Here is a 12,936-nt window from a genome sequence, read left to right on the forward strand (position 1 = left end):
GCGACTCTCGAAGACGGGCAGTCACTAACGTATAGTCGGAGGTTGAGCTGCAACCTAACTTTGACCGTTACTATAACGGCAACCGGTGTATTTTGTTTGGAGTTTGACAGATTTTTGACATTTGTCAAAGTTAAAGTAAGATGGTGTAGTAACCCAGCCAGAGTGTCAATATGTCATGACAGCGAAAGGTGCGAGCCGAAGACTGTCACCGACATACAATCGCTGACCGTCCCTTGCCACTATCGCAAGCAGTCGCCGACATAAAGTCGCTCGTCTGTGCTCCCGTTGCGCAACTCGCCGGCAACCATATTTTATATTAAAACAGACATTAGGCCAAAAATAGCGGTGTATCCAATATTTTTGTTGCTAAACGAGACTGTAACCGCAAAGCAAACAGTTTAAGCGAATGGGTTCACAACTTGTTTGCGAAGCGACGTCAACAGGCTTTGTTTTCGGAACTGCTGAGTTATGGTAAAAAGAAGGCTTACTATCAAATCAGTGGTTTTTGCTGGGAAAAGTTTAGCCAACAACGGTTAGGTCTGTTATAGAACGACGCGAAAGCGACTTTAAAGCATGTACTTTGGATTCAATTTGGATTTTTAGACGAATCAGAGTTTATTTCTGAGATTGAATCGAGTTATTTGTTTTGTAATGCGGTCCTAAGAGCGCTTTCACATTTAGGCGACTTTAGCAACGCAACAAACGCGCGACATACGCGCTGCCGATAATTTCATACTATGTGACAGCGGATACCTGCCTTCACATTATAAAAACGCCGCGCAGCGGCGCGCTGCTGTCGCGCTTCTAACGCTTAATGTGAAAGCGCTCTAAGTGACAGTTCCCAAGTCTAGTTTTGTAGAGACGAAAATATTACTAAACGCAGTGTTTCATTCGTTAATTACCTACCATAAAAAATCAACAATAACAAAACATCAAATTTTGGTTATAAAACGATAAACATGGCCTTTCTCGTTTCTTTTACCTACTCGTGTTGAAAATTCTCATGACATTTGAAATGTACAGTCACGGACGTCACGGAATGAAAAGGTTCGTCAGTTTTCAAATTGATTCCTTCAACGAATCGCGAACACATAATTTACCTTTTGAAACTATGTTACAGAATAATTTCGAGTTAGAGAAAATAATCTTTAACTGTTCGTCAGTAAAGTTCAAAATTATTTATCAAAGTTGTTTGACGATTTATCTTGTCAAGAAGATTATTATGATTGATAAACTAAAACCTTCTTGTTGGTTCAACCTGCCATTATTATTTCTATTAAATAAAAAAAACTATTGTCAATTGGCCAATGTCATCATTGCATTGCACTGATGGGATAGAAAAATAAACAAGCAAAACCTTATTCGTTAGCAAACGTCATATTTATTTAAATGTTAGCAGCACTGTTTCTTGCACGGTTATGTTGGCAGGTTTGACTCTTACAGTACCTAGTGCAAGCGAAAACCGACACTAATAGTCCAGTCAATGAATGCCTTAACGACGGTGTAGAGAGAAATCCGTGGAACACAATTTCTGACCTCGGGACTTTATTTAGCCTAGTTAGGTGGTGAACATAGCAAAAGTCCCCGCCCTTAGCCCTTGAGCCGGCGGGGAGAGGGGGGTTTAAAGGTACCACTTTTCGGTTTTTCGCTTAATCCTCGGAAACTATGCGTCCTAGTGACATGACTACTATGAACCAAAAAAAGCTTATTCAATTTNCGCTGACGTCAGCAGCGTCGATGCTGACGCAGACCACAGTCGTTTGAAACTCACAGGCGTAGTTAGTGGAGCAGACGAGCGTCGGCCACAGTAGAGCGAGCGGCCACGTGAGGTGCACCCAGGCCGCCAGCCAGTCCAGCGCCAGCCACGGAACCAGCGCTGACGTCAGCAGCGTCGATGCTGACGCTGACCACAGGCAAGACGCCGTCACCTGGGGAACGACAATAAAATACATTTGTATTTCCAAATCTTGTTCTTTTTTAGTCCCACAGACGCGAATTTCACAAGTGAAACTACTTTCTAAAGTTTCCAATGTACTTTACATGCTTTTTCGCACATGATTAAGATTTAGCACATGCATTTGACATTATTAAAAAAAAATTAGTTCATTTCATCATAAATTAACATTTCTTTAATTTTATTTTAAAACTGTGAATGAATATTAATTAATTGACTCTGAAATGGAAGAATCATACCTATGATTCACCACTTGATATTTTTACGAGTATTTCAGGGCACTCAATTTGAACCACTATTGTTCATGCTCAAGGATTTTCACAAATGAAATACAGGTATTTTATAAAAACAAAGGGATATACTACCTTAGAGAACGAAACTCTCCCGTTGGTCCTATGCACCATCCATCCAGTAAATACGCCGATAAAGTAGGGCACCACCCTCGCCCAGGGTCGTTCAATTATGGCAACGTATGCTTCGTATAAGCCGGGCAAACTGTAAAAACATAATTGTTATTAATACTTGTTTCTTCTCTAAAGGAAAGAAAAGGGCGACTAAGAGCCAAATACACGAACATCAGGCCGGCGGTGTAGTGTAGACCAAATCCTCCAAAAACCATTTGCATCTGCTAAATTAGAGAGAATCCTGCTCCTGTAGTGGAGACCAAAATTTAGTTTGACTAAATTATCTGATGATGATCATTATCAGCATGTGGTAAGAAAAGTCACTCACTGCTGGCCGGAGTCCGCGTAGGCGCTGCTGACGTTAGCGGCGCTGGCGGCCACGAGCGCGCCGAGAGTAACAGCCACGGCCACGCGTCCGCGCGCGCCCGCCCAAGCTGCGCATAGCAAAGCGCCCGCCGCGTGCAGTGCGTCATGAGACAGCGAGCACTAGCATGCACTGGACACTCACTGCTGGCCGGAGTCCGCATAGGCGCTGCTGACGTCAGCAGCGCTGGAAGCCACTAACGCGCCGAGGGCCACTGTGCACCCGCCCACACTGCGCATAGCAAAGCGCCTGCTGTGTGCAGTTAGTCATAAGGCAGCAAGCACTAGACACTCACTGCTGGCCGGAGTCGGCGTAGGCGCTGCTGACGTCAGCGGCGCTGGAAGCCACGAGCGCGCCGAGAGTAACAGCCACGGCCACGCGCCCGCGCGCGCCCGCCCAAGCTGCGCATAGCATCGCGCCCGCCGCGTGCTGTGCGTCATAAGATAGCGAGCCACTAGCATGCACAGGACACTCACTGCTGGCCGGAGTCGGCGTAGGCGCTGCTGACGTCAGCGGCGCTGGAAGCCACGAGCGCGCCGAGGGCACTGTGCGCCCACCTCGCCATGCATAGCAGAGCGCCTGCTGTGTGCAGTTAGTCATAAGGCAGCAAGCACTAGACACTCACTGCTGGCCGGAGTCCGCGTAAGCGCTGCTGACGTCAGCCGCGCTGGCGGCCACGAGCGAACGAGCCGAGGGCCACTGTGCGCCCGCCACGCTGCGCATAGCAAAGCGCCTGCTGTGTGCAGTTAGTCATAAGGCAGCAAGCACTAGACACTCACTGCTGGCCGGAGTCCGCGTAGGCGCTGCTGACGTCAGCGGCGCTGGCGGCCACGAGCGCGCCGAGGGCCACTGTGCACCCGCCCACGCTGCGCATAGCAAAGCACCTGCTGTGTGCAGTTAGTCATAAGGCAGCAAGCACTAGCATGCAAGGACACTCACTGCTGGCCGGAGTCGGCGTAGGCGCTGCTGACGTCAGCGGCGCTGGCGGCCACGAGCGCGCCGAGAGCCACTGTGCGCCCGCTACGCTGCGCATAGCAAAGCGCCCGCCGCGTGCTGTGCGTCATACAGCGAGCACTAGCATGCAAGGACACTCACTGCTGGCCGGAGTCGGCGTAGGCGCTGCTGACGTCAGCGGCGCTGGCAGCCACGAGCGCGCCGAGAGTAACGGCCACGGCCACGCGCCCGCGCGCGCCCGCCCAAGCTGCGCATAGCAAAGCGCCCGCAGCGTGTAGCTGCGTCTCCGAAGATAGGTACCATGCTACTTGCATGCACTGTACACAAACAAGTTTATTGTTTTAGTCTTCATTTTATGTGTATTTAAGGCACAAAACTCTTGGACTATAAATAGATTGTTAACTTTAAGCTAAAGCCGTAACTCGTACGTGTACGTCAGCAGCTGAGCGTATGAAGATGCTTCATACTGCGACGCCGACGTTAGCGACGTGTAACGTGTTTAATTATACACTAAGCTGACGTACTAACATCGGCAACAGTGTTAACTGCGCATTGCCGGTCATGTCGTCTCGTTCTATCGCAAAGAATCACCATTTGATGAGAGCGAGAGCAAAAACGGAAATGGATAGTTAAACTGTGCCGTGTGTAAGCGACCAACGTTAGCGTAGGAAGAAATTAAGCTCGATGCAAATCTAAACAAATGAACGGTGTGGTGACATTTAGCAAAATGTATTATGATTGTCTTTATTGGGAAGGCTGGAAAAAGTTCAGGTAAAAGTTAACTTCTTAATTTAATTCCAAGTTATAAATGCATCACTGACATACAAATACTTAATTAAAAGTTACTTACCCGCTCCTCCGCCGGGTATATGTTGGTGATATACAGGATGTTCCGCCACCAGTAAGACTCGCAGTTGTTGGCGTCACGCGGCGGCAGCGACAGTACCGCCGTGTCACGCGACAAGCGCGCTGTCACGCCGCACAACAGGATCGCGTAGGCGTAGGATGGCAGTAATCTGAAGGAAGGTGTTGTAGACTAGACTCATATCGTAATTTAAATAACTGGCTAGTAAACAGGAGAGTTCTCTTTAATCTTCAACCCCACCAACGCGTGCAGATCGCCATCGCCGGCGCGATCATAGGACAATGATAGGCCGCGCGACCCATGACAGTCCGCGCGACCTGTCATTGGCCTATGATCGCCGATCGTGGTCGAAGCATTACAACAAAGGTAAGAAACTTTGAAATGATTCCCAGTGTGATTAAATCAACCACCATTCATCCGAAATGATAACACAGACAGTTTGAATTCTGGTAATTGTGAGCATTCTAGAAAAAAATGAAAATACCATAGCATTAAAGTCAAAGAGCATCATGATACAGTCCTTTTATTTGTTGCCCTATGATTGATATGATTTAACATACAAATACAAAATAGTTATAGAATGGGGACATTTTCACATCTCGTTCCCACCGCTGCAGATCCTGTGTAGCCAGGATCTACAGCTTGACCGTCAATAAAAATCCAACCAATAAAGCCAATCTTGTCCCGGGATGGAAAGTTAAACCCGCAAGGATATTTAAAAACTTCGGTAAAGTCCGGTCCGCGTGAGCGATAAGGATGGGGAGCTTGGGGTCATTGGACAAAATTCTATCTGCTCGGCGACCGGACTTTAGTTGTAAACACACCGTATGATCCTATTGGTAACAAAGCAGACAAACTGCAGGATGTGCCCGCAGCCGCCGCCGAAGCTCACCAGCTCCTCCACGCTGTAGTGGCTCTTCAGGTAGAAGAAGTGGTGCGCACTGAACAAACCACTGGAACAATGTCACACGCCTTGGTTAGAACATATGTGCAAAATATCTTCAATGTTCTCCCTAAAGCCCGCCATACAGGGACAACTTGAAGCAGCCATTATCCAACAGCTTCAAGCTGCGACTGCATAGCAAACTACAGTATTCTACATGCACTCACGGAACCGCTCGAGCAGTCACAACTGCTTTCGTAGTTTGTTATGTAGTTGCAGCTTGAAGCTGTTGGATACTAGCTGCTATAAACTGTCCGTGTATGGCGGGCCTAAGTAAAGGAGTATATAAAGGAGAAAACTTACCTAACAAACATTAATGTGTCAAATGCTAACGTTCCCGTCGCTAATACGTAATACATTTCATTTCGATCATTCACCTCACCAGCATCGTCTGAAAAAAAAGACAATATTTATGAATTACGTAACCACAGAGACATTAGTCATTCACAAGCAACTGAGTTCTCATTGTTTAGCCTAAGCGTAGATCGCCGACTTTTAGCTGGCCGATAGTTGGGTCGGGCTGTTAATCAGTATGGAGATGTATGAAAGTGCGCACATTACACCGATATGATATCGGCCGATTCTTCATAGAAATTACGTAGAATCGGGCCCAACTCGTAGCTTGCCTCTCTAACTGACGTATCTGAAATTTTTTTCGAAGCTGAGTTATCTACACCATCTTAATCAATTTCGCAAGACGAATCGATCTGTCTAATCGCCTGAAAATTTTGCAAAATGTCAGTTACGTCAGTTAGAGAGGCAAGCGACGAACTATCGGCCAACTCAAAATCAGTTGTCTGCGCCTAGGCTTAGATTTGCCTGCCTGAGTAGATATAACTGACCTGCAACATAATTCACCATCATCGCAACATGCACGTAGATTACCCATAGCGTCGCGACCACCCTCGTCAAGTGCATCACCGACAAGTCCTTATTCGCCATATTGGTGTTGAAAATCCGTCTCCAGCTGTATCTCAGTGAAAAGCACATCAGCAGCCTCTTAGTAAAGCTGCTTCGCCTCTCAGCCGTGCTCAGACTGACCACAGAACTGTATTTGACCCTGGGACACGCGGATAAATTCTCCGAATGAGTGGGCAAGCCGTTACACTGCCGTTTGTACTTCCCGCAACGGTTGCAGCTGCCCATAGCTCTCTCCATGGACATTACGTCTAGCGTAATCGTAGGAGGAACCCCTGGCTTCATATTAACGTCATCGTCAATTTTATTCAGCTTCCCCAACGGATGCTCTTTCCACAAACTATCAATAGGCTTCTTCTTAATAGTATCAAGGTACCTTTTACTTGGGTCAGTGTTGTTGTACTTCTGCAAATTGAAGCTCACAGACCTGGAACTGCGTGGTTTGAGCATTCTGCATCTGATGAGGTTTAATTCTACTATTGTGGCTACAATCGAAAGTATTAAAAGGAACGCTGTGATACAGATGAGGACGATCGCTCCAGCGTCTTCTTCAATGTGGTAGTAATCTTCTACAGTCCTTAGGGACGTGATTTTGGCGACCCGGGGCACGGTTCTGTTGGACTTTAGGTTGTCGTTGATGACTATTGAGAAGGCGACGATTGCCTCGATGTCGTCGGGCGAGCACGAGCGGGGCAGGCATAGGCCTAGTGTTACCCCATATGACTGAAAATAACGTAAAAAATTACCTACAATAAGAAAGGAAAAACTAAGAATTAAAATTAAAGTTTTTTGCTAAATAAATTATTAATAAGGAATCAAGCATTTAAGTTTTTTGTCCGCTAGAAAATTAGGTGATTAATGTAATAATATTGCAGCATTTACGCACACCTAAGTGGACTTAAATATGTTTTTTTTGTAGCAAAATGGCTCCTTTAAGGCTACATAAATAGCTACCGTGTTATGCCTCCTACCTTGGTCATGGTGATCTTAGTCACATTGAGGCGTAAGGTGATGACGCTGTAAGCCAGGCGGTACGGCGGCCGGTTGTCTATGGTCACCAGCCGCTGAATCATGTCGTCGCTCTGGACCAAATTGTGCCATTCGTGTCCACCTGGCAAGGAAACAGAAACGGGTGAATGTTTCTTTTTGTGTTCTTTTATGTATGTTTTATTTATTTATTTATTTATCTTGTATTGTGCCTATATCTTGTATTGTGTATTGTGCTAAATAAACAATATTCTATTCTATTCTTCTATAAACAGAAACCAGAGACCATAGACAAGTGACTTTGATTCCTCCAAAAATCTAATCCGTTCACGGAGCCAATTAACTCCGAACAAAACAGCGAAGGTTTACTAACAGGTTCTGCCGTTTCATCGCTCAGTGTTAGTAATTTTATGTAGTTTGGTAGGATCTTTTTGGAGAGCATAATATTATCATCATCTCAGCCATAGGACGTCCACTGCTGAACATAGGCCTCCCCCGATGCTTTCCATGTTGCCCGGTTGGTAGCGTGCGTCCAGCGCCTTCCTGCTACCTTTATGACGTCGTCGGTGAACCTTGTTGGCTTGTCCATAATGTTATGATGTAATGGAATTACTCACCAGTGCTATATATCTTCTCTCTCTGAAGGAGTGCCATCAGGTATTCACCTTCGAAGAGGTCATCTGAAGTCGAGTTGTCCGAGTGGTCTCTTGTTAGGAAATTGTTGTCCTGTTACAAAAAAATATCACTTAATTCATGGATAGACAAAATAATGAACTCCATAAAATATTATAGATAATTTGAATATAACAAATACCACATGAGTAATACAGGTTTTACGAATGTAGGCATCGTTTAGTGGTTGCTAGCTACCGCACGGTAGACAATCAGTTTTACCGCACGTTTGGTCATTTAATTGGCATCTGCTGCAAGGTTCTTCGTTCTCCCCCACACATCATCATCATCATTTCAGCCATAGGACGTCCACTGCTGAACATAAGCCTCCCCCAATGACTTCCACATCGCACGGTTGATAGCGGCATCCAGCGCCTTCCTGATACCTTTATCAGGTCGTCTGTCCACCTTGTGAGTGGACGTCTCACGCTGCGTTTTCCGGTACGCGGTCTCCATTCCAGAACCTTGCTGCCCCATCGGCCATCAGTTCTGCGTACTATATGCCCTGCCCATTGCCACTTCAGCTTGCTAATCCGTCGGGCTATGTCAGCGACTTAAGTTCGTTTACGGATCTCCTCATTTCTGATTTGATCTCGTAAAGAAACACTGAGCATAGCCCTCTCCATAGCACGCTGTGCAACTTTGAGCTTCTGTATAAGGCCTATAGTGAGAGGCCACGTTCTCCTACACATCTCCTATTAAGTAATCCTATTAAGTCTATACAATCGATAAAAGGACTCACCAGCGCTGAACATCGCTGCCTGGAGCCCAGCCAATAGGTGGCGCCGCCGGTCGCGCCGCCCTGGTAACGCCCAGATGCGTCAGCCACTGGAAAATAGTTCCAATTCAAATTACCTGTAAGCTCATTTTAGTGGCTTCATACTAGTAGGTACTAGCACACAGTTAAACACTTTCAAGTTTACTTTCGTTCGTTTCAGCCAAAGACGTCTGTCGTACGTCGTTTCAAATAACGTCCACTACTGGACAAAGGCCTCCCCCAATGATTTCCATAACTCTGAACGGGGAGAGCGCAGGACAAGCTTACTTATCATTATTCAAATATGGATCTAGTACTAGAGATATCTTTTCTGAATCACATATTCAATGATTGACAATGAGACACAATCCATTTATGACTGCCTGTACCTAGATATCGGATGATTAATATGTCTAGTTATTGATAAAGTTACGTTTCCATGATGCCATGCAAACTGCTCTAAGGCTCTATTCAACCAGAGGAAATGATACAGACTGAGATGGAAATGGTAGATATTAAGATTGATGAAACAACCTCGAACGCCGGACAACTAACGGTGGTTCGATGACTGGTGGATCGGCGGGGAAATCTAACAGATAAATGTAGGCATATGAATAACGACAATTCCAATTGATTGTAAGTCAAAGTTCAACAACGAAACGAGAAAGTATTGATAGTAATGGAAAAAGATTGTAAGATTCCCGTTGACCAATCAATCAGGCGCCGAGGTTAATACAACCGAAAATCGGCAAATAATTATTCATTACTAGCTTTCCGCCCGCGGCTTCGCCCGCGTGGAATTTTGTCTGTCACAGAAAAACAATATCGCGCCCGTATTTGCTCACCGTTTAGACCTACCCTGGACTACGACAAACATTTTAAAACCAAAATCAGCTCAATCGGCCCAACCGTTCTCGAGTTTTAATCAGACTAACGAACATCAATTCATTTTTATTTATATAGAAGATAGATTATTCCCAATTCCAATAACAGTACATCGTTGATGTCAACGTGTCTGCATACACGCCATATCTTTATGCATGGACAAGTGTACTGATGCGTCGATAACAATTTTCTATTTCTCCTCAAATCGAGCGTTTTTCAATTATCGCCCGATCAAGAGTTGCGTGACGTTATAGAAACAAATATCGATCATGCAATTTAGATTAGGCTTAATTTCATAACAGAAATAAACGGCAATTTAACTTGAATAAGTTATGATCGGCAGTAATAGGTAACTGTACACACGTCTGAGTTATTCTTCATGTAGAAGTTACATTGCCCTGAGTAAAAGTAAATACTGAAATATAATAGATCTGACAAAAACTCCGTTAACAATTTCTCAAGCCGACTATAATTTTCTGCAGGCAACACTGATCTACACTCTGATTTTTAATTCGACGGAATTTTGACATTTCAGAAGTGTTGTCAACATTGAAACATTCCCATTATGAATGGAGAGCATTTTCACAAATTAAAAAATAATCCTTTCTTGAATTTAAGGTTTCACTTGAAAAACTAAGGCTTAAAAATGTACTGATCATTTCAAAATGGTTATTTGAATTTTTATTATCATATTTTTGAAGTTACAAAAAAGATTGGGAAATTATTTTTCTATTACTGGACTCCCTGGCCAATAATCCATGGGTTACAAACCTTTTTTATGAAAATCCTTTTGTTAATAAAATCTTAGGTTCATAAAATAACCAATTTAACAAGATGCCAATTTTATAATCCAAGTTGATTATGACGACGATAATGATGATTGATGATCAATACATATTTTCGTAAATGATAATATGTTGTTTTACTGTGTTAAAAACACGTTTTTTTCTATTTAAACTCTAAAATGTACATAATAATTAGTGTACATTGAATTGACACTACAAACAATAGTTCATTCTTGTAAGTTGTACTTGATGAAATTTCATTTCGTATTATTTAATAATAATTCAAAGCAAAAAAGGCTTATTACATCTGAATTGTCAAAAAATGACAGCTGTCAGAATTCCGTCGAATTAAAAATCGGACTATAATTGTAGGGATGAATGAATGATGGGAAATCATTTTCCGTTTTTAGACCCAACTTAAATACAGGTTTAGATATGTGTTTAGATCCCACTTTAAACGACCGCGAGCGACGGCGCTTATGAACGAAAATTAGCAACTTAAAAATGTTGACTGTCATCGAGTTGGGATTCGAACTCGCGACCTTTCGCCTGAACAACAAATACCGAGCTTACTTTCGTTGTAACTTGCAAGGCATCTAAAAATTTCTACAAGGTGAGCAAATTCTTTTTGGCTGGCTTTTCGACCATCTTGCGACATAAAAACTGTCGTATTTGGCATTTTGTCTAGGGGGCTGCACGCAAATAACATAGGACCAAGTGCTGCTATTTTGTTTACCAACAAAAAAAATCACTTGCTGTCAAAATTCATTGCTCAATGCAAAATTGCAGCAGTTGGTTTACTAAATACCACTACCAAATACCTTTCAAGGAACTATCATAAAGAACTTAAAGGAACTAGACCGAAAAAATACTTGTAGTTCTTTCAAAAGTACATTGGAACTACTGAATAAACCATGTGCAAAATAATACGTTGCTGTTGTCGCTTGGTACGATAATCGAAATGGTGCGTGAAAAACCTACACAGGTTTTTGCAGCCACAGCGTGTCTTAACGTTGCGTGCGCGCCGGTGAACTTGAACGATCGATGCCTCCAACGAAAGTGGCGCATTAGCATTATAATCGTCCATTCATGAACAACAGATTTATCGATATTACAAGACATAATTTATTGGCCATTTTTCCGGACGTTTATTATTGTTAATTTTCATGATTGATTAGTTTTATTTATTCACTTCATCAGCTTTGAAAATGTGTGATTAAGAAGTCCGCTTTCAGCTAATTTCCACCAAAATAATAACTCTGCTACTGTCACGTTCGAACCTACGATACTAGAGAACGTCCAACCACTGCGCCACCAAACCATTCGTTTGTAACATTATGGATGCAATAAATTATTGAGTATTGAGCATACCTATTATAATAACTGTGGTATTATTTTATTTACGTAACAAGAAACTGTGCTTAGCCAAGCATGATTGTTGATATCATAACTAGAAAAGCCGTTAAATCCGCATCGTGTGAACATTTTCATTTTTCATTTGTATTAAGTGCCTACTATCTTGTAAATCTGTTTTATGATATTTTAAAAATTGTGAACTTTTTCACAATACGTAATATCCCTGCAGACAACCCAAGAACCCCAAGACCTTGTAGTTATATGAGGCTGTGTAATGTAATGTTATATAACTTTAAACTATTTACTCTAACTATTAAAATCAAAACATTTATTCTTACCATTAAACGCCCACGCCCATCCCTCAGCCAAGTCCTTGAAGAACACCGACACATCGTCCCAGCAGAACTGGCTCACGTCCAAGTGCAGTCCATTGGATATCTTCGGCCACACCACCGCCAGAAACGTCGGGTCATATACAGCGAACAGCTGCTCCAACGTCTCTCCTCTAACCCTGAAGTTCTTCCTAAAAGATTCTTTTTTAATTCTAGAGCAGTCCACACAGACGATGATAACAAACAATAAATACACCTTGGCGCCCATATTACATTATTTGCTTGCGTGCGCGCGCGCGGCTGCGATGCGATAGACTGCGCTCTCCGCGGTAATAGGGTCGCTTGTGGCTATCGTTCCACAATTTCTATTTCAGGGTAATCTAATTACAGGTGTTCATTTTAAAATGCCAACAGGTTAGAGCACCTGCACCCTAATTTTCAAGGGACCTCTATGGTAACTAACACGTAACAGGAATTTTGTTTTCAAAGGGGTTAGGTACTTACTTAAAAATTAGGGATTGATGGTGAAAACGGGCAGTCAATCAAATAACTACCCACAAGTTAGGCAACTGTTTATGAAAGTGTATGTAGTAATATAAGTACGGATTTCACAGAATATGTCGGACGTAATTAATTTTTCATTTAGGTATTGTAAGTGCAACATACAGGGTGGCCAAAACAGTGAGGTCTAAAAGAAAAATTTAGATTCCTTACATCAAGGTGTACCTAAATCACCCCCATGTATATTATACGATTGTGC

The 12,936-nt window shown here is 43.3% G+C and overlaps 1 protein-coding gene across 1 annotated transcript; it reads right to left on the reverse strand.

The window, feature by feature from the left end:
• Window positions 1–1,709: 1,709 nt before the first annotated feature.
• On the reverse strand, window positions 1,710–12,490 carry LOC114360481 (uncharacterized). The gene is made up of 11 exons (XM_028315204.1): window positions 12,183–12,490; window positions 8,804–8,889; window positions 8,007–8,115; window positions 7,374–7,513; window positions 6,327–7,125; window positions 5,788–5,875; window positions 5,366–5,494; window positions 4,527–4,692; window positions 3,818–3,993; window positions 2,320–2,449; window positions 1,710–1,928 (listed from the first exon to the last, which is right to left on the reverse strand). Exons 1-11 carry the CDS (start codon window positions 12,442–12,444, stop codon window positions 1,710–1,712), a joined length of 2,304 nt encoding a protein of 767 aa, XP_028171005.1. The 5' UTR covers window positions 12,445–12,490.
• Window positions 12,491–12,936: the final 446 nt, after the last annotated feature.

Source organism: Ostrinia furnacalis, unplaced genomic scaffold, assembly GCF_004193835.3.
Source record: "Ostrinia furnacalis isolate ACB-3 unplaced genomic scaffold, ASM419383v2 OfSCF5051, whole genome shotgun sequence".
NCBI lineage: Eukaryota > Metazoa > Arthropoda > Insecta > Lepidoptera > Crambidae > Ostrinia > Ostrinia furnacalis.